At 43.7% G+C, this 18,252-nt stretch overlaps 1 protein-coding gene across 3 annotated transcripts in view; it reads right to left on the reverse strand.

Moving 5' to 3' along the window:
* Nucleotides 1-707: 707 nt before the first annotated feature.
* col11a1a (collagen, type XI, alpha 1a) overlaps nucleotides 708-18,252 on the reverse strand; it is a 136,867-nt gene continuing 119,322 nt past the window's right edge. For all 3 annotated transcript variants that reach the window (XM_063206797.1, XM_063206795.1, XM_063206794.1), the window contains 13 exons: nucleotides 15,601-15,654; nucleotides 12,333-12,440; nucleotides 11,027-11,080; nucleotides 10,165-10,218; nucleotides 8,958-9,065; nucleotides 6,917-6,970; nucleotides 6,337-6,372; nucleotides 6,089-6,142; nucleotides 5,456-5,693; nucleotides 4,466-4,578; nucleotides 4,054-4,122; nucleotides 3,058-3,291; nucleotides 708-2,285 (listed from right to left, as the gene is read on the reverse strand). In XM_063206797.1, the coding sequence (XP_063062867.1) occupies nucleotides 2,139-2,285; nucleotides 3,058-3,291; nucleotides 4,054-4,122; nucleotides 4,466-4,578; nucleotides 5,456-5,693; nucleotides 6,089-6,142; nucleotides 6,337-6,372; nucleotides 6,917-6,970; nucleotides 8,958-9,065; nucleotides 10,165-10,218; nucleotides 11,027-11,080; nucleotides 12,333-12,440; nucleotides 15,601-15,654 (1,323 nt within the window). In that variant the 3' untranslated portion in view covers nucleotides 708-2,138. The remainder of the gene's footprint in view (nucleotides 2,286-3,057; nucleotides 3,292-4,053; nucleotides 4,123-4,465; nucleotides 4,579-5,455; nucleotides 5,694-6,088; nucleotides 6,143-6,336; nucleotides 6,373-6,916; nucleotides 6,971-8,957; nucleotides 9,066-10,164; nucleotides 10,219-11,026; nucleotides 11,081-12,332; nucleotides 12,441-15,600; nucleotides 15,655-18,252) is intronic.

Consider the following 18,252-nt stretch of genomic DNA (forward strand, 5'->3'; position numbering starts at 1 on the left):
CAACACTGAACTGATGGCTGTTTACATGTTGACCATCAGAATATAAATTACGAACAGAACTATATGTAGTTTACCTCCTCACACCTATTCCCCAGAGAAATGACAGATGAGGATGACAGAGCACATTTACCATGGCGGGTGAAGTGTTTCTTTTTTCAGTTCACTGTTGCCATGGCAGAACCTGCCAACTTACTGTTAGAGTAAACATGATATTTTCAAAGCAACATTAACAAAAAATACAGTATCATGGCAACTGGAGCAAGTGTTCCTCTTCAAACACAAATGTAGATAAGGAAACAATTCCACTGTGGTCTGAACATCACAAGCATAAAGCTGGCTGATAACTATTTGCTTTATTAAAAGATAAACAAAGAAAGTAATCGATTTTACAGCGTTTCTCTCGGGGTTTCCAAAATATTTATTTCAAGCCTTGCAAGATGGTGTCAGTGTTTACAGTTCGGTTGATAGCATTGTACATGACCCTGAAGATTCACTAAGCTACTGAAGACATGGCAATAAAGAGATGGGGAAGAAAAAAACAACAAATACGGCAAATTAAACTAATTAAAACCAGGCCAGCATCTTTTTTTTAACCACAACTTATCAGACTACGGACTGACAGTCTGTGGTGATGTTGTAACTCCCTGGGCCACTCCTGGGTACCTGGGCCATCACAAACCACACAATGCACACATGCACTTTGGCCGTTGTTTTGGAATCCAGTTTTTAATATTTAAATGAACCATAAAAAGCACATGAAAACATTTTCTCATTTTAGTTACAAAAATGGGTCACTGAAAAAGGGCTTATCAATGCATTCACAGACGGAATCTGAACAGAAGAGGCCTAACAGATACGTATTTCTTTTTTTTCATTAAAAAAATCCCCACCCAAAATATATAAACTTAATTGTGTAACCAAGGTATATACAGGGCATACCATCCTGGCATCTTTAATGGTTATCAAGAAAGTTTGAGGTATACGACCAAAAACAACAGAGCAAAATATGAAGTGGAAAAAAGTTCTGACAAAAAATAATTAACTAAAAAAAAAAAAAACTCGAAAATAAAATAAAATAAAAAAATCAAATAATCTTAAATAAGTGAAACTGAATGCCATTATTGCTTAAATCAAGCACTGGAAACAACATTTAGTGAAGCATGTTGTTTGGCAAGTGCTGGTGAGTCTTCCAGTCATGCTCGAAATGGTCCCGCTGGCCAAACCACTTGTGACCCAGAACTTGTGGGGGTGGTCAATATATACAAAGGGCATATGTTATAATTAGAAATAGGGAATTGTTTGAATGCTCATTTTTTATTGGCTTCATAATAGGTACACAGTATTCATCGACAAAATATCATAATTATTTCATTTCTTTATTTTTTTTTTTTACTTAAGTTATAAATGCTGTTGCCATGGTTGTCTTTTTTTGTCTTGCTGTTCACGTTGAAATCAAAGAGCCTGATGCAATTCTGATAGACATGCAAGTTTGAAAGTGGATTCAGAAATAACAGTAATGTACAAAATAATAATTACAGTTTTATCAAAATACACCTTCTTCTTTCTCTTAGCACCTCATAACATATATATTTTATGTTCTTGATCAAGCACCACTTGTTTTTCTTCTTTTTTTTTTGTTCTTTTTCTTTTTTATGTTTTTTAGTACAGCACCAGGAGAATGGGGCCCGTGGAGGGCCCTCCTCATTGACCTCTGACCTCCAATGTGTAGTTCCCGCTCACCACTCTCTGCCACGCCCCTTCTTCAGATGTCCTTCACCTTTGGCTCCATGAACAGGCTTAAGTCATGTGATTCTAGCCCTACAAGGGCAACAAGTATTTTCCTGGATAATACATACACATATGGCAAGACACGTTGGCTATACCATTTCTTTTTTTTTCACTTTATTCAAATTTTTTTGCATGTGGCATGAAGTGGGTGTGGGGAGGGCGAAGGATTTGGATGGTGGTTGGTAGGTTGGTGGTGGTGGTGGTGGTGGTGATCGTGGTGACGTTGGAGATGGATTATTTGGTGGTACCAAAATAAGAGTCTTTACTCTTGAGTGCTGACCCATCCTTCCTTCCCTGCCAAATTTTGATGTTCCTTTTTGTTTTTTGTTTTTGTGTTTATAATTTGGACTTTAGCCAAGGAAGCAGACAGGTCCCACTTCGAATCCAAACTTCTGACTGGGATCCCCAAAGTCATTGAACATCACGTCGACGATTGGCACTTGATCAATTTTAGGAGTATTAATCTCCATCACAGTCTTTCCATAGCCCTTCCTCTCCTGCAGACAAGAGAGAAAGTAGAAGAAGGAAAAAGAGACAGAGAGGGAGAGAGAGAGAGAGTTAAAAAGTAATCAAATCAAAGACATCCGGCAGCTAAGGAGGAGGATTGTTTTCAAATGGTGCAATAATTATATGCATCATTTATCACTGAAATCTATAACCATAACAAAGGCAAAGAATAAACAAACAATAAATAAACAAAAACCGCCAGCCACTAACTGCACAAAAACACATTTTCGCCCAGCAAGCGTTGGCTAATTCAGTGTCCTGATAATTACACAATTATCTCGCTGTCCATTTGGATTTGAGTAAAGTGCTTAGGGTATATGTGTGAGGCTGTGCACGTGTGTGTGTATGTGTTTGTGTGAGTGTGTGTGTGAGTGTGTGTGTGAGTGTGTGTGTGAGTGTGTGTGTGTGTGTGTGTGTGTGTGTGTGTGTGTGTGTGTGTGTGTGTGTGTGTGTGTGTGTGTGTGTGTGTGTGTCTGTTTATACGTGCGTGCACGCGTGCATGTCTCTGTGGTATTTGTGTTGTGTGTGTATGTGTATTTACATCTGTTAAGATATGTGTCTTGTGTCGCTACCCCCCATCTATGTGTTTTACAGAGTCTTACAGCGCAACCATCACTGAGGGCCTGGATATATGGGTATGTATGTGTACCTGTACATGTGTATGTTGTAAGTATTGAATCCTTACCGCACACCAGTCGGTGAGGACCTGGATGTATGGATATGTGTGTGTACATGTGTATGCTGTAAGTCCTGTGTCCTTACCGCGCATCCGTCGGTGAGGACCTGGATGTATGGGTTGTTGTCGTAGGACATCTCCTCGTCGTTGGAGCCCAGGAACCGCAGCGCCTTGTCATAGCTGTCGACCGTGGCGTCGTGCCAGGCCACCGACTGGTGGCAGCTGTAGGTGAAGTTTTGCCTGGCCGAGGCCGTCAGTAGTTTCAGGAACGTCATCTGCACCTGGTTTATCGTGCTGCCCTCCGCGTCCACGTACGACAGCTGCAGCGGTTCGAAAGGGGAAGGTCAACGTCAAAGTGTGCTTTGTTCTCAATTTCTTATGTACTGCATGTACACAGGTGTTTCACAAAAGATTGAAAGTGAAGTCAGCAGATAGCAATGTGCAATTTTAACTAGAACTTACAGGTGACATCAACACCAAGAGGGAGGAGAAGAAGAAAGGGTAAGGAAGTGAATGGGGATGAAGGGAAAGGGAGAGAGAACGGGAAGGAGGAGGGAATGTGGGAGGCAAAGGAGAAAGGGACAGGACATAAAAAGGAGACAGACCCTTAAGACGGCAGAAGAAGAGCACACGGTCTTGTTTTATTTATGGACACCAGTACCGCGCTAACACTGTAGGCCCTGACGAAGACATGCGCTGAATTTCAAAAAACGTTGTGCTAAATTGCATATCCTTTATCCCCCTCAGGCTATTTGAAACCTGAATGGAGCTCACCCACCGACTTCGGGCCCGTTATAGTCTCCAGAGACTTCGGGTGACTTCGGGTTAGTGAGTGCGAAGCTGTGTCGAGAGTCAGGGATAGGCTATTAATGACTATTTGTGTCTGTCTAGCTCTCTTTGAAAGAGCGTCAATGACACAAAATCAGAGACGTCTTTGGGGCAGGCTGGTCTGGCCTTGGAGCACCACACGCCGTTTTGGTATAGAGACGAAGGCGGCATCATTAAAAGAAATGTGTGGAGAAAATGAAGAGAGAGATAGTAAAAAGAGATGGAGAGATAAAATAGAAGGCTATGGCACTTACGATTTTACCACGCTTGAATTCGCTGTACCAAGATCCAGGCACCTCCTTGGGCCAGGAAGATATCCTAACCTGCAAAGCGTTCATGGACAAAAATGGCAATTTAACACGGCACAAAAAAAAACAGATACATAGAAAGCTCCAGCTGAATTTTAAGCACACATATTTACCCTGCAATAGGATGTTACCAGATGATATCAGTCATAAAATTCAACAAAACACATTTATCTGATCAATCTAAGTAGTGCTTTAGTTTACAGAATACATTGTAGAGCAAGATATTTGAAAAACCTTACTGTGAGCCTGAGAGATATCGCTTAGCCTGCACATGTATACGTATGCAGACCCAAATACACACAACTCACAACAATGCAAAATCACTTTGGCGAGTTTGAACGTTTCAAAGGCCACTTACTCCATTGGATTTCTTATCAGGGTAGATGCAGGTCTCGCCTCCCGCCGTGAAGTTGCAGTAGACTCTGAAGGAGTCTCCAGAGCATCCCTGGTTTGGATCGATGTAGTACTCGCCTTAAACGGAAAAACACCCACACATACAAATCAGACTTAGCTGAACAGATCTCAAGATCTGATTAGAGAAAACGGGCAGCATCCAAGCTTTAGATGGATTTGTGTTGGCAAAAAAAAATACATACACATGTAGTAATAGTTTCTCAAAAACATCTTACACGTAGATTATGGGAGCATGGAAACAACAATCCATACAAATCATCTTAGCTTAACTTCAATGTACAGGTATTTGTAGTATTTGTGTTTGAAAATACATGTATATACTGATGTATGTAATAATTGCATCTTGCAAGAATCTTAGACATGGGTTATGAAAACATGAGAACACCCATACATACAAATCAGACTTGGCAAAACTGATCTTACACCTGATAGCAAAAACGGGCAGTATCCAAGTTTTAAATGGATTTGTGCTTGGAAAAAAACATTAAGTAGGCCCTTCCTATGTAGAAAAGATTGTTTATATCTGGAAACTCTTACAGAAAGATCAGATGTAGAAGATGTAAGGACAAGCTTGTAGTGGGGAGATGCAAAATGTTTTTTTCCATGAAAAGGTCATTGCCAGGAATTGCATTTTGGAGGGTTTCTAACAGGAGTGGGAGTTTTACCCCCACCACACACTCTGCATCCTGTGAATACTAATCCACTCCACTGCCAATGATATTCAGGCTCAACTTGGCTCCACAGAGTACGGCCCGTCCAAAAACCCTCTCAGCACAGCTACTGGCCCAATTAGCCCGCATTATTTGGACAGTTTGGACAAGCGCGGCACCAGTCGCGTCACCGGATGCCAGCTTTGCGTCCATGCCCATTGTGTTGTTGGTGTTGGAGTGGAAGTAAGTAAAAACTACCCATCGCAGCCATCGATCGTGCTTACCGTCGGGGAACTCTGGGTGGCAGAGCTGCAGGTCTTTGCAGGTCCTGGCCGGGTTGTTCTGGGTGCCCATGGGGTACTTCATGCGCTCGATGTCCTGCTTGAGGTTGTTGAGGGATCCGAAGATGTCCTCCATGCCCTCGCCGTAGTCCATCATGGGCTCGTCTCCCTGGTAGTCCGCTGAGCGCTTGTTCTTGGGGGAGCGGATGGGCAGGGGCTGGATGACCTCGCCCGGGGGTCCCTGTCGAGCGAGAGGGGAGAGGAGAGAGGAGAGGTGTTGAGTGGGGGGTTGATGGGGGGGCTCTCGGCAGGGTTTGTTGTTATTATTATCTTCTAATGGGCATTTTGGGTCTGTTTATGAGAAACTTGAAAAGACTTAAAAAGGCCTGCCTACACAAACAGCTTAAAAGGCACTCAAGCAAAGAACAAGATGACCTTGGTTGCAAACAAGTTTAAAAAAGAAATAACAACATGATTCTACATAAGGGGAATGAAGATTGATGCTTGTAATTCTTTTTTCAAAAGTATTTTTTGGGGGTTTTTTTTGGCCTTTATTCTCACAGGACAGTGTGAGAGTAGACATGAAATGACTGGGAGAGAGAGATAGGGGCAGATGGTTGTAATTCTTATACTCACAGGAGGTCCAGGGGGTCCGATGTTACCAGTGTCTCCCTTCTGACCAGCTGGGCCCTGAAGGAGAAGAGTTATGGTCAGGTCCTCAAATCCTGTACATTCTTATTAATGCTACATTGAAATGTAGTGACATATATCTTGGATTCAATGCAGTTTGTATGAAGTAAATATTCCAGATGGAATACAACTTCACTGCTAAATAAATGATGTAATTATATTAAAATACAAATATGTGGAATATTTGTACTCACGCCTGATCCCTTTGAACCCTTAGGACCTTGAGGACCCTGTGGAGAAGACACACAAAAACACACAATTTTAGAAAAGAAAATGTCCAAGCTGTTCGGTTGTTGATCATACCCTTAGAATATCTTATTAGGTACACTACTCACACTCAAACTCTGTAATGACCATCTGCATGCTTACATGCAGAAAATATCAAATGAGAGGCTGACGGAACAGAATCCCCTGGTATTCTCTTTTTAAGTTGAGAACTCAGATAAATAGAAAAAAAGGTAATAGACCGATTGTGCAGGACACATGAGTCTGAAATACAGCATTCCCCAGCACTCCACTTCTGAAGTAGATTGTCTTCAAGAATAAACTCTTACGATATGGCCCCTGTTATAAATTTGCTGCTACTAAAAATGGCAACGGCCAAGGCGTGATGTATTATTTAAGAGTGTGTAATGTCATAGTGGCATAGTACTAAGGTAGTTAAGGCTTATGAGTGACTATTAGCAGTTGCTATTAGAGTGTTCCAATAGAGGCTACCATATGAATATTACGTTGTATTTGATGATTGACAGGAGGACTTTGATTGATACTTACAGGCAGACCAGGAGGTCCAGGAGGACCCAGGGGACCAGCAGAGCCACCGATACCCTGTGGAGGATTAACAAACATCAAATCAGATAGATCAGATCAGCCGCCGAGCAGTGCTGTACTGCACTAGTCCAGTAACATGGCTTCAATTGCCAAAAGTGTGTTGGAACAACAGGAGATCAGATGTTGGGATGAGAGGTTGGCATAGTACTGTAATGACAGTACTGTTGATACTGGGAAAAGCACCTCCATGGTTGCCCACTCAACCGCGTTGTACAGGAGGTGTAATAAATGACATGAAAATCTACTTTCTTTTCAAATAAGTATCAAGAGATTTTCTCACAAGTGTCAGTTTGATAGGTTAAGTCAATTTCAACAAAATACCATTATGAAGTTACTGCCTTTTGGCTGTGTAGGCCATCAAAGCCGACACACATGCTGTGTCTCAGATGGTGCACTTGGGCACTTCGGACACTATGTTTTAGTGCGTAATTAATACGCCATACACACTAAAACATAAACACTGAAGTGCAAAAGTGCACCATTTGAGATCCAGCAATTGTCTCTGTGGCAAGATGGCTACAACAGGATGTCGAATGGAGACTGAAAGAGCACAGTCTCACAGCAGGGAGGGCACTGATGCTAAACTACACTCTCCAATCTACATATACACACGCAGGAACTCGCATGGGTGCACGCACGCACGGATGCACACACGCACGCACGCTCGCACACACACACTATCTGTCCGTCTGTCTGCTTTTCTATCTTCTATTGGCTCACTTTCGCTGTCACACACACACACACAGGCACAGACACGCGCGCACGCGCGCACGCACGCACGCACGCACGCACGCACGCACGCACGCACGCACGCACGCACGCACGCACGCACGCACGCACGCACGCACGCACACACACACACACACACACACACACACACACACACACACACACACACACACACACACACACACACACACACACACAATATGACATTTCATTAAGCATAATCTAAATGCATCCTTCCTCTACCTACCCCCCACCATCCCCACCAACCCTCCACCACCCCAGCCTAGCTTCAAATCACCAAGCGGGAGAGTCTCGCAGAGGCCACAGCCAAGTCTAATTGCATATTCACTCACTCTGTAACATTTGTTTAAAAATGGATGAGACCCCCATTAATGCCCGCTCCTTCTTCCCCGACTAACCCTGAAACCCCCCCTTTTGGCCGAGTCCAACAGCACACTCTCTGCCTCTCTACAACAACAGAAAGACTCTACACACACACACCAAGAAACGCAATTTCAAATTCTTTGTATGACCAGTGCATGTAAAGAGATTGACAATAAACTTGACTTGACTTGACTTGACATCACCCCCCACACCCAAACCCCCAACCCCCCATAACCCCTTCACATCAGCTTAAGTCAATGCCAAAAGCAATAATTGTGTGTGCGTAGTAGGGCTCATTGGAGACTGCGTCTCATGGCTTTGACTGTATAATGAACTCCATGAATGGACAATATCCTGTCATGGTCATGTGCTGTGTGGCTGATAGGTGAGCGGACATCAGAGACTAACGTACTGTGGGGTGAATAGCTGCTGTGAGTCACTTTTGGTTGATGCTCATAAAACGATGAGCAGGTACAGGTGTGTGTGTGTGTGTGTGTGTGTGTGTATGTGTGTGTGTGTGTGTGTATGTGGCAGAGAGATAGAGAGAAGCAGAGAGAGAGAGAGAGAGAGAGAGAGAGAGAGAGAGAGAGAGAGAGAGAGAGAGAGAGAGAGAGAGAAAGAGAGAGAGTGAAAGCAAGACCAAGAAAGAAATGGGAGCACAGAAGCACAAAAGTAGGAGAGATAGGCAGAAAAAGGCCAGACTGACAGATAAAAAGACAAAGAAAAAAAAACGAGAAAGAACGAGAGAGAGAGAGAGAGAGAGAAAGAGAGAGAGAGATGGATGATGGGAGAGATGGGAAGGTGGAGGGAGAGAGACGGATACATCTATACCCGCCTAGTGTGGCTGTAAAATGGGCTTATTGGTACTTACGGAGTCTCCCTTGGATCCAGGCGTACCCTGAGGACCAGGCAGACCTCTGTCTCCCTTCTCTCCCTGCTCACCAGGAGGCCCGATCAGACCAATAAGACCTGGGTGACCCTGGAGGAATAAAAAGAAGAAAAAAATATGAGAGAAGACATCTTTCAAACAGAGCCCACCATCATACAATTTTCCTTAAATGTCATTGCACTTTTTAATCTCTTTATACTGTGTACAATGACAATGAAGGTTTTTTTTATTTTGATTCTATTTCCATGATCAATGCATAATACAAACACATCACCTCATACCTTAATACCTTCATACCATCTTCTTGGAATCCCCTTGTACTTTTTCAATCTCATTGTACTGCGCGTAATGAAAATAAAGGATTTCTATTTTTGTACTTCTATTCTATTGCTACCATCAATGCATAATACAGCTGAATGAGGATCAAACCCAGAGAGCGTTTCTCCTCCCTCAAAAAAACGTGTGACACATCACAATTAGTTGTGGCATTTACTAAAAGCTAAAACAAATCTCCTCTAAAGAAAGCTAAAGCGAAGGATCAATTCTCGTGTGTACATTTCAGCAAAAATCTTAAAGAGAAATGGTGTGTGGATTTAAGCATTTACATGGCAAAATTGCTCCAACAGTTCTATTGACAGAGGCAGTAATGAGAATAGCTGTGAGAGCGTGGATGAATAATTATGCCGTGCAGCGGTCCCCTGTGTGGAAATAGCCTCAACTTTCTACTAGAGCTAGCTCGCCCGCTGGCAGAATTACAGTACAGGACCACGGGTAAAACAAAAGCCCCCTAAAACCTCTTTTCAGAGCATGTAGTACAGAGTATTTAGAGTATATCATTTTACTTGCTTATTTTCAAAATGTATGCTCACAGATGTGATGTTTTCACAAATCAATACAAAGTAATAAACTTTCATTTGGACAAAATGGACAAAATGGACAAAAAACAAAACTTATGGTTGGACAAAAGTACATTAAGTTTTCCAACTAAATATGTCTCTGACGGGTAATTCAGCATGGTGGATATGGACAAGATCCACCTACGTATACATGTATGATACATGTACATTTCCAAGTCTTAATGAACACTTAGACATGGATGGTGGTGGTCTGGGAACAAAGTACTAAGAAATGACACTCTACCTTCACGATCACACATATAAGTAAGTGTGAAATTGAGCTTGTCACTCACCTTCTCTCCCTTGGAGCCGGGATCTCCTTTCAGACCAGGAAGACCAGGAGGTCCCTGGAAAAAAGCAGAGAAATGGCACTCAGAAATCCATTTAGCCCTCAGCCAAACACTCACAGTGATGTAGAAACAAGAGACGGACAGAAAAACAGACAACAGGAATACAAAACAGACAGACAGGGGTAGAAAAGTAGATAGACACTGTAAGTACAAACAGCAGATTAAATGAAGGGGAAGTAAGGAGAAGACAAAAAGAGACTGTTACAGTAAACACAGTGGAAAAAAAACAGACAGGAAGGCAAACACAGATAGGCAGATACAGGCAGATTGACACAGACACAAACAGAGGAAGCTACAGTAGACAGATAAACACATACAGTAGATGCATACTGTAGAATGGAAAGATAAGAAGACTGAGGTAGGCACACAAAGTGGTTCAGTGAGATGGTAAAAACAATGCACAATAATGATACGAAATAATATGCGACACAGCGCAAGGTAATACAAATGAAAATGCTATTGCAGGCTTTGTACATTAGCTAGTGCAGCATAGTGTAGTGGAGTGTATTGGTGCTCACCATGGCGCCAGTAATAACAATGAGTCATGATAATGCAGGCTTTGTACATTACCTAGTGCAGTATAGTGTAGTGTAATGTAATGTGATGTAGTGTAGTATAATCTAGTGTAGTGTAGTGTAGTGTTCTATAGGGTAGTGTAGTGTACTATAGGGTAGTGTAGTGTAATGTAGTGAATGTGGAGTGTAGAGTAGTGTAGTGTAGTGTGGTGTAGTGTAGTGTAGTGTAGTGTAGTGTAGTGTAGTGTAGTGTAGTGTAGTGTGGTGTAGCGTAGAGCAGTGGCGCTCACCATGGGTCCAGGTGGGCCGTCTTGTCCGTTGGATCCAGGAAGTCCTTGTTCACCCTGCATAGCACAAAATGCATCCAATTACATGCCGTATTCCTGCCTCCTGTACCGCAAAAGGCCCACCATTGATTTCCTGCCTGGCTCTTGATGATTAATAGCCGAAATACTACAAAAATGTGTCTTCACATAAACAAGGGCAAGAGGGGAAAAACCTTACAACAATGGGCGCAGGGCCTGCAAGACTTTATCGACTTTCCTATAAGCGTTCCCTACCGGCATGCTAACGCTACGCAACAGAAAGGTGCAGCGCATTGCAACGCCTAGCCGTGTGTGTGTAGGTAGTGTGTGTGTGTGTGTGTAGGTAGTGTGTGTGTGTGTGTGTGTGTGTGTGTGTGTGTGTGTGTGTGTGTGTGTGTGTGTGTGTGTGTGTGTGTGTGTGTGTGTGTGTGTGTGTGTGTGTGTGTGCGCGCGCGCAGGCGAAACCATGAGAATAACTCTATATGAATGTCATCAGCTGAGATAAATGGCTTTGGATATACAGTGCTCCCCAGTCAAACATGGTGGTTATGTTTTCAGAATACCCAAGCAAAATGTGAAAATCTTCAATTTAGTGATGCCTTAAAATACATCTTTGAGCCTTAAAATGCACATGCACAAACAACACACTGTTCTAATACGCGTAATGTATCATTATTGATTTATTTTCAGGACTGCATTTTAATCAATAGATAAGATTTACAGTGTGGTCTGTATCACAAATTACAATATTGCTCTCTGAAGCTTTTCTTCAAAATGACAATTCATGCATTCACAGTACTTCTGACAAAATGTACGCAATATAACCAGACTGCAAAAGATGACCACAACACTATGTAGTGTACAGATGATTTACTACTCAAGAAAAGTGGATGATCATTGTAACGCTTTAAATGTACTGTATGAACTGATTGATCTATACATTAAGTAGTGTATATGCTACTGTACTCAGATAGAGTAGAGAAAGACCACACTGTCTTGATGATGCTATTCACTGGGCTTTAGGGGTGTCTGTGTAGCTTAGTCATGATGTATTAAACTTTTTAGTAAAGACAGCAATCAAGAGAGAGCAGTATTTTTGTACTCTATCTGATGACCACTATTGGATGTGCACCCAAAGACAGCAGCAATTGTCCTTTTGTTTGAGAGCACCCATGATTGAAACTAGTGCCACAGTGTCCTCACCACAGGTCTAGTACATACTACTGTATGGATACATTGATTTTCATTGATATCTAGGTCGTCTATACCACATGTGTTCCAGTGTACTTACCACTGGTCCAGGGATTCCTCTGAGTCCTTCAGGTCCGGGCTTTCCAGATGGTCCCTGGGGTCCGACGGGGCCGGTCTTACCTGGTGGGCCCTCAGCTCCTGCCTCACCCTGAGGACACAGAGTGGCACAACGGTTAGATGAGTGGTTCTCAAAGTGTGGTCAATGTTAGCCCCCGAGAACATTTCTGGGGCACTTGTGGCCAAATTAGCGAGGTGCTCCTACGATCAGAGGGTTGCTGGTTAGAATCCCACTCTTACTTCTCCCTATACCTCCATCCATGGCTGAAGTGCCCTTGAGCAAGGCATTTAACCCCATATTGCTCCAGGGAATGTAACCAGTAAGGAACTGTAAATTGGTTTGGATGAAAGCATCAGCTAAATGTAATGTAATTTCTGGCAGACCGTGATAACATCTGATCATCTCTGATACGTGTGTCCAGGTAATGACAAGTCAAGGGTGGTATGCAAACGATAGATTATGCCAAGGCCTACTGTACGGAATGACACTGCAGATGGAGTAGAGAAGTCTTGACGCCGCTGATGCTCTGTGTGTGTGCATAGGTGTGTGTGGGTGTGAGCGTGCATGTGTGTGTGTGTACAGTACATGTGTAAATCACGTCATGCTGTACATGAGTGTGTGTTATTTCTGAAGGTTTTTTTTGTGGGATTTGTGTCTGTCGGTCATGCAAATGTTGAAAACTGTTTACTTTAAATTTGGTTGGATGGAGGAGATTTACCTACTGACTGAAAATCAGGAAAAAAGGAAAAGGTTGAGAAAAAAACATCCACTGAAGTTTCCCCTTTCATCCATACAGGACATAAAAGACAATAATATCTATGTTTTTTGAAGCACACATGCAGACCGGAGGTTACACACATGTTGATAAGAACACAATGAAATGCTTTTCATTCCGATCCCGCCCAGACCCATTACAGATCCACTCCCTGTGTACGATAAAATATGTGGGATGTATGATGGTAATCTTTCCTTTCACTTGTTTCTTTTCACTGCTTGATGATTACTGGGCTAGTGGATGTCACGGAAATGTATTCAAAAGAGACGTGCGTAGAGATGGACATAAAAGGGATACTCTATGTGTGCCTGTGGATATGTGTTTTTAGTTTGTGTGGATGGGAGTGTGTTAGCGTGTGAATGTACGCATGTTTTTGTACATGTTTGAAGTTTGTCTGGTCGTGTGTGTGTGTTCACGTGTGTGCATCTGTGTGCATCATTTACTGTCAATGGTGTGCATATATTGTGTGGATTCCAATTCATTCGAGATTTTAGTGTGTCTGGATTGGAGTGGATGTGGATGTGTGTTTTTGTTTACAGTACAGCGAGTAAGCGAGTGCGTGTTTTTGTACTTTGTGAGCATGTGAACTCGTGTCGGGGTTAGGGGTGGGCGATATGGGCAAAAAAAGTTATCTCGATAATTTTTAGAATTGTCACGATAACGATAATTTGACGATAATTTCACTTGCAAAAACAAGTAGGGCCTATTCCGGGGGGGGTGGGGGGTAAATCAATGTGTACCGTAATATGGGAATTTGGCATGGCAGGGAAGGGTGAGTAAAGCAGAACATTGTAGGCCTATGTAGCCTAAAACTGCATGTTACCAAGAGGTCTGCATAAATGATGGCATGTCTACATCACAGAGCATGGCAGTATACCAAAGCTACACATTTATGCTGTCTATGATTTGTGCATGATTCCAGACTAATTTCAATTCTGCACTGGAGGTAGTAAGCTTAGTGCTGCATTTGTGTTTTAACTGGGGAGGGACAGAGAGTTGGGAAAAAATGCTGTGCTGAAGAGCTTTCACTTTTTGAATTTAATAATATGCATATGCTGGACTGTAAAGTAATACTTCATCACTTGTCATGAAAACATATCCATGTAAAAAAAAAAAATGTTTTATGATTGCTAATGATTCTGTTAGAGGACAGTCATTTTTGACTGGAAACAGTGCATTTGTAGATAGGAAGCAGAACCTAACTATGGCAGCTGCAAATTGCATGTGTTGGATTTCACACATTGTAATTTAACTCACTGCGCGAGTCTAACTTAACATTACTTGTCCACCTAAGCAGTTATGATATCTATACATGCAGGTGGGTGTTTGAGTAGTGAGTAACAGCCACTCTAGTTGTAGAGAACATTGCTTAGCTTAGTTCGCTAACTAGCATGCTAACGCGATTTCTCAGACCAGAGACAAAGCTATTTCTCTTCCTAACTATTTGGCTTTCCATAATCACAGACAGTTGCTGATTAAAGCACATAGTTCCAAAACACCCTCAGCATCATGCAATGGCTGGTTTAATGGTTGAATTCCTCATGTAAATCCACCATTTGGATAACAGCAACTCTCCTTCACCGCCCAGCAGCAGCAGCGCTGCACGAGTGACACAGACACTCCCGCCTAGTACCGACTGGGGAAATTGGCAGGCGGGATCCGCGACGCGCAATATCGCGCTGGGGGTGTGGTCACGGATAGTATCGTCTGCCAAAACGCTGCAGCCCGCCCCCCTCAGCATTGTCTGCTCATTGGTTCACAGACTTATTCTCCAGTTCACAACAACATTACTATTGGCTCAAAGGCTTGGCTGTCGTTGCTGTCTGGAGGAGTCCTGTCACAGCGCTTTGTTGAGTTTAGCGACTTCATAAAAATATCTCGATATTGCAAAATTACTCATCGTCAACACAACATTCACGATAACTTCGCAGACGATATGTATCGCCCACCCTTAGTCGGGGTTCGTGTATGAGTTTGTGTACGAGTGTGAATTAATTTGTGTTTTCTGTACTTAATTATGTTTGTGCCTGTGTATGCATATCACCCTCCCCATTACTATCTCCCTCTCCCCATTTCGATATCCATGTCTCTCTCTCTCTCTCTCTCTCTCTCTCTCTCTCTCTCTCCATCTCCACATACGTACATCTCTCTATCTCTACCTGCCTTCCTTTTCCTCTCTCCCTCTCTCATATTCTGTCTGTGTGCATGTATGCATACTAGGAGCCCTTCAATGTATTCTGCCAGTCCAGGCTGTACCAGTGGGTACTTTAATTCCTGTCGGCAGTCGCTACCCCCATCTCATCGCCATCCTTATGTGTGTGTGTGTGTGTGTGTGTGTGTGCGTGCGCGCATGTGTGTGTGTCTGTGTGCTGGTGTGTGTGTGTGTGTGTGTGTGTGCAGGTGTGTGTGTGTGCAGGTGTGTGTGTGTATGTGTGCGGGTGTGTGTGTGTGAATTGATTGGGTGCGTTAGCATACCTTGGCGCCCTTCTCTCCTTGTCTGCCCTCTGCTCCTGCAGCTCCGGGAGGTCCCTGGAGGGGGAAAAAGGAGGAAAAGAGAGGAGAAGAGAGAAGAGACGAGAAGGAGAAGAGGTACGAAAAGAGGGATGAGCTTCAGTATGGCCCCTGTGCAGAATGACAATTTGAAAAGATAATGAAAAAGAGAGCGGCGGGGGGTGTGGGGATAGTAGGGGGTGTCGGCTGGGTGGAGGGTGGGGTGAGGTAAGGCTTTTAAAGTTTGACTTGTTCGTTTTTTGACATGTAGAGGGTAAGGGGAGAAGGAAAAGAACTTTTAATGGCAGCGCTGACATATGTCATGCTAATAAACTCAAGCAGCAAGACGTTTTCAGCACTTCATGCTGAAGCGGTGGAAAGTAGGCTATTTGGTTTGAGTCATTTGGGTGGGTTTAAAAAATACGTTAGTGGTTATCGCAATTCTTGAGTTTTCTCAAATCTTGAGTTTTCTCTCTGAATTTGCTAATCAAGACAAGTTGAGAGACGTAACATGTAGCTCAATGTGAGCACAATGTGACACAGATTTTACTTTCTATACCTCTGCTTAGAGGTTTGGAGTACCAAGTAATGGTCATTTACTCTAGAAACAGATGATACATATTTTAGCATCCTAGTATACAGCCCCCCAACATGCTGCAGCTTGTTATTCTGCTCTAGTAGCTCTACTAGCTTATCTGTGATTCGGAGGCTTTCGTTCATGCCTTAAACAGTAACCAATGCAGAACAGTAACAGAGAGCTGAAGTCTTACAGTTTCTCATCAAGTCCACACACAGTAGAGTACATTCCATTTCCCTTATGGGCTGGGCAAGAGTTAGACCTTATGGGACTCGACTTGAAGTCATTTGCTCACAGACAGACACAGCTGGAAGACAGACTGCTTCATGAGTGAGCCAGATGGCAGTGCTGTGTCTTGGGCGAAGGGCTGTCTGTCTGGGTGCTGCCTGTGTGTGTGCTGTGCGCTGGAGGCTTGAGTGCTCGCTCCACTACCCACACCACACTACACCACACTACAATACACTACACTACAGGGCCGCTGACAGTTTTTGCTGGGCCCAGGGCAAAGTCATCTGAAAGGGTCCACCCCCTATCCAATACATACAATGTAATGAAAACCCAATTCTGGGCCTCCTCTCTTCCTGGGCCTGGGACAACTGACCCCTTTGCCCCCCCCTCTCTTGACAGCTTCCCTGACTACACTATATCCATCTAGCACTGCGGCTCCAGTGCTGCTCCACAGGGCCACAGAGAGCTTTAGCTGGGCCCGGAAAAAGTCATCTGAAAAGGGCCCCCTCTCAATTCATACAATGTACCGGTGTAGTAAGTGCCCCCCCTCCCACAGACGCACCTCTAACTGGGCCCCGGACAACTGACCCCTTTGTCCCTCCGCCAGCTTCCCTGTTGCTCCTCACTACCACCACCACGGCTGCTGCTCAATAACCTCCAGCAAAGCCAATTATTTCCCAGCAACCCCTAATTGACCTTTCTTTCGTTTGTTCTCGCTTTCGTTCGTTTCATTTGTTTGTTCATCTGCTCTTTTTTTTCTTTTCTTCATTTGGTTCTTTCTTCTACCCTCAATGGCTTTCTTATCTGTCTTCAAGTATGTCTCTCTCATTTATTTCCCACTGCTTGCACTTTTCTTTGTCATGTCCTTCCTCTTCCTGTCTCCTTCACTCCCTCTCTCAATCCCTCCCTCCTCCCCCTCTTCTGTTTCCCTACTGCCTTTGTTTCTTCTTGGCTCCCTTCTTCTTCCTCTTCTTCTTATTATTATTCTCAGGGACTCCTGGAGCCGTCTTCCCTCAGATGTTGGACAGCTACTAGTCCTGCGATGCCTTCCCCCCCTCACCATCAAAGCATCTCCCTGAGTCCTCGCTCCGCTCGCGATGAGAGACACCTCCGCGATTCAAGCCGCACACTCCAAAAAGCGTCAGCGCGATCGGTATTGACAGAATGCCCTCTCGGCCGATTCACGGCGGAAAAAGACAAGACAACGCTGCGGAGCAGTTGAAACACTCAGCTTTTTTTTTTTGATGGGCCCCACTAAAAGATAAGATGCATCCTGCTTCCGAATGCGTTGGGGGACACGAGGCCCTTGGAAGAGATGACAGCCGCAAACAAACACACACGACAGCACACACGACAGCACACACGTCCGCGTGTGGTTGGAAAGATAATGCTGCAATTCCCCTATACTGTAGAGGGCCAATGGGGATGCCTGCATCTCTCTCTCTCTCTCTCTCTCTCTCTCTCTCTCTCTCTCTCTCTCTCTCTCTCTCTCTCTCTCTCTCTCTCTCTTTTCTCTCTCTCTCTCTTTTCTCCCTCTCTCTCTTTCTCTCTCAGTTTCACTGTATGTCCATCTCTCTCTTTCTCAGTCTGTTTTTCTCTCCGTTCTCTCTCTTTGTCTGTGAGGATGAAAACGTGCAGCATACCACTGCTAGAGAGAGAAAAAAATACTCATCTCCCATCTGTGAACTTTTTTCTTACGTTCTTTCTTTTTTTCTGTCAAGTGAAGAAAAGGTAGCCTGATGGGCTATAATTGACTCTGGTTCAGTTAATTTTCATGGCCTCTCAGTGCAGCTGGAACATCGGAGTTCGTTTCACAGACAATGAGAGGAGAG

The sequence above is a fragment of the Engraulis encrasicolus genome, chromosome 9 (assembly GCF_034702125.1).
Source record: "Engraulis encrasicolus isolate BLACKSEA-1 chromosome 9, IST_EnEncr_1.0, whole genome shotgun sequence".
Taxonomy (NCBI): Eukaryota; Metazoa; Chordata; class Actinopteri; order Clupeiformes; family Engraulidae; genus Engraulis; species Engraulis encrasicolus.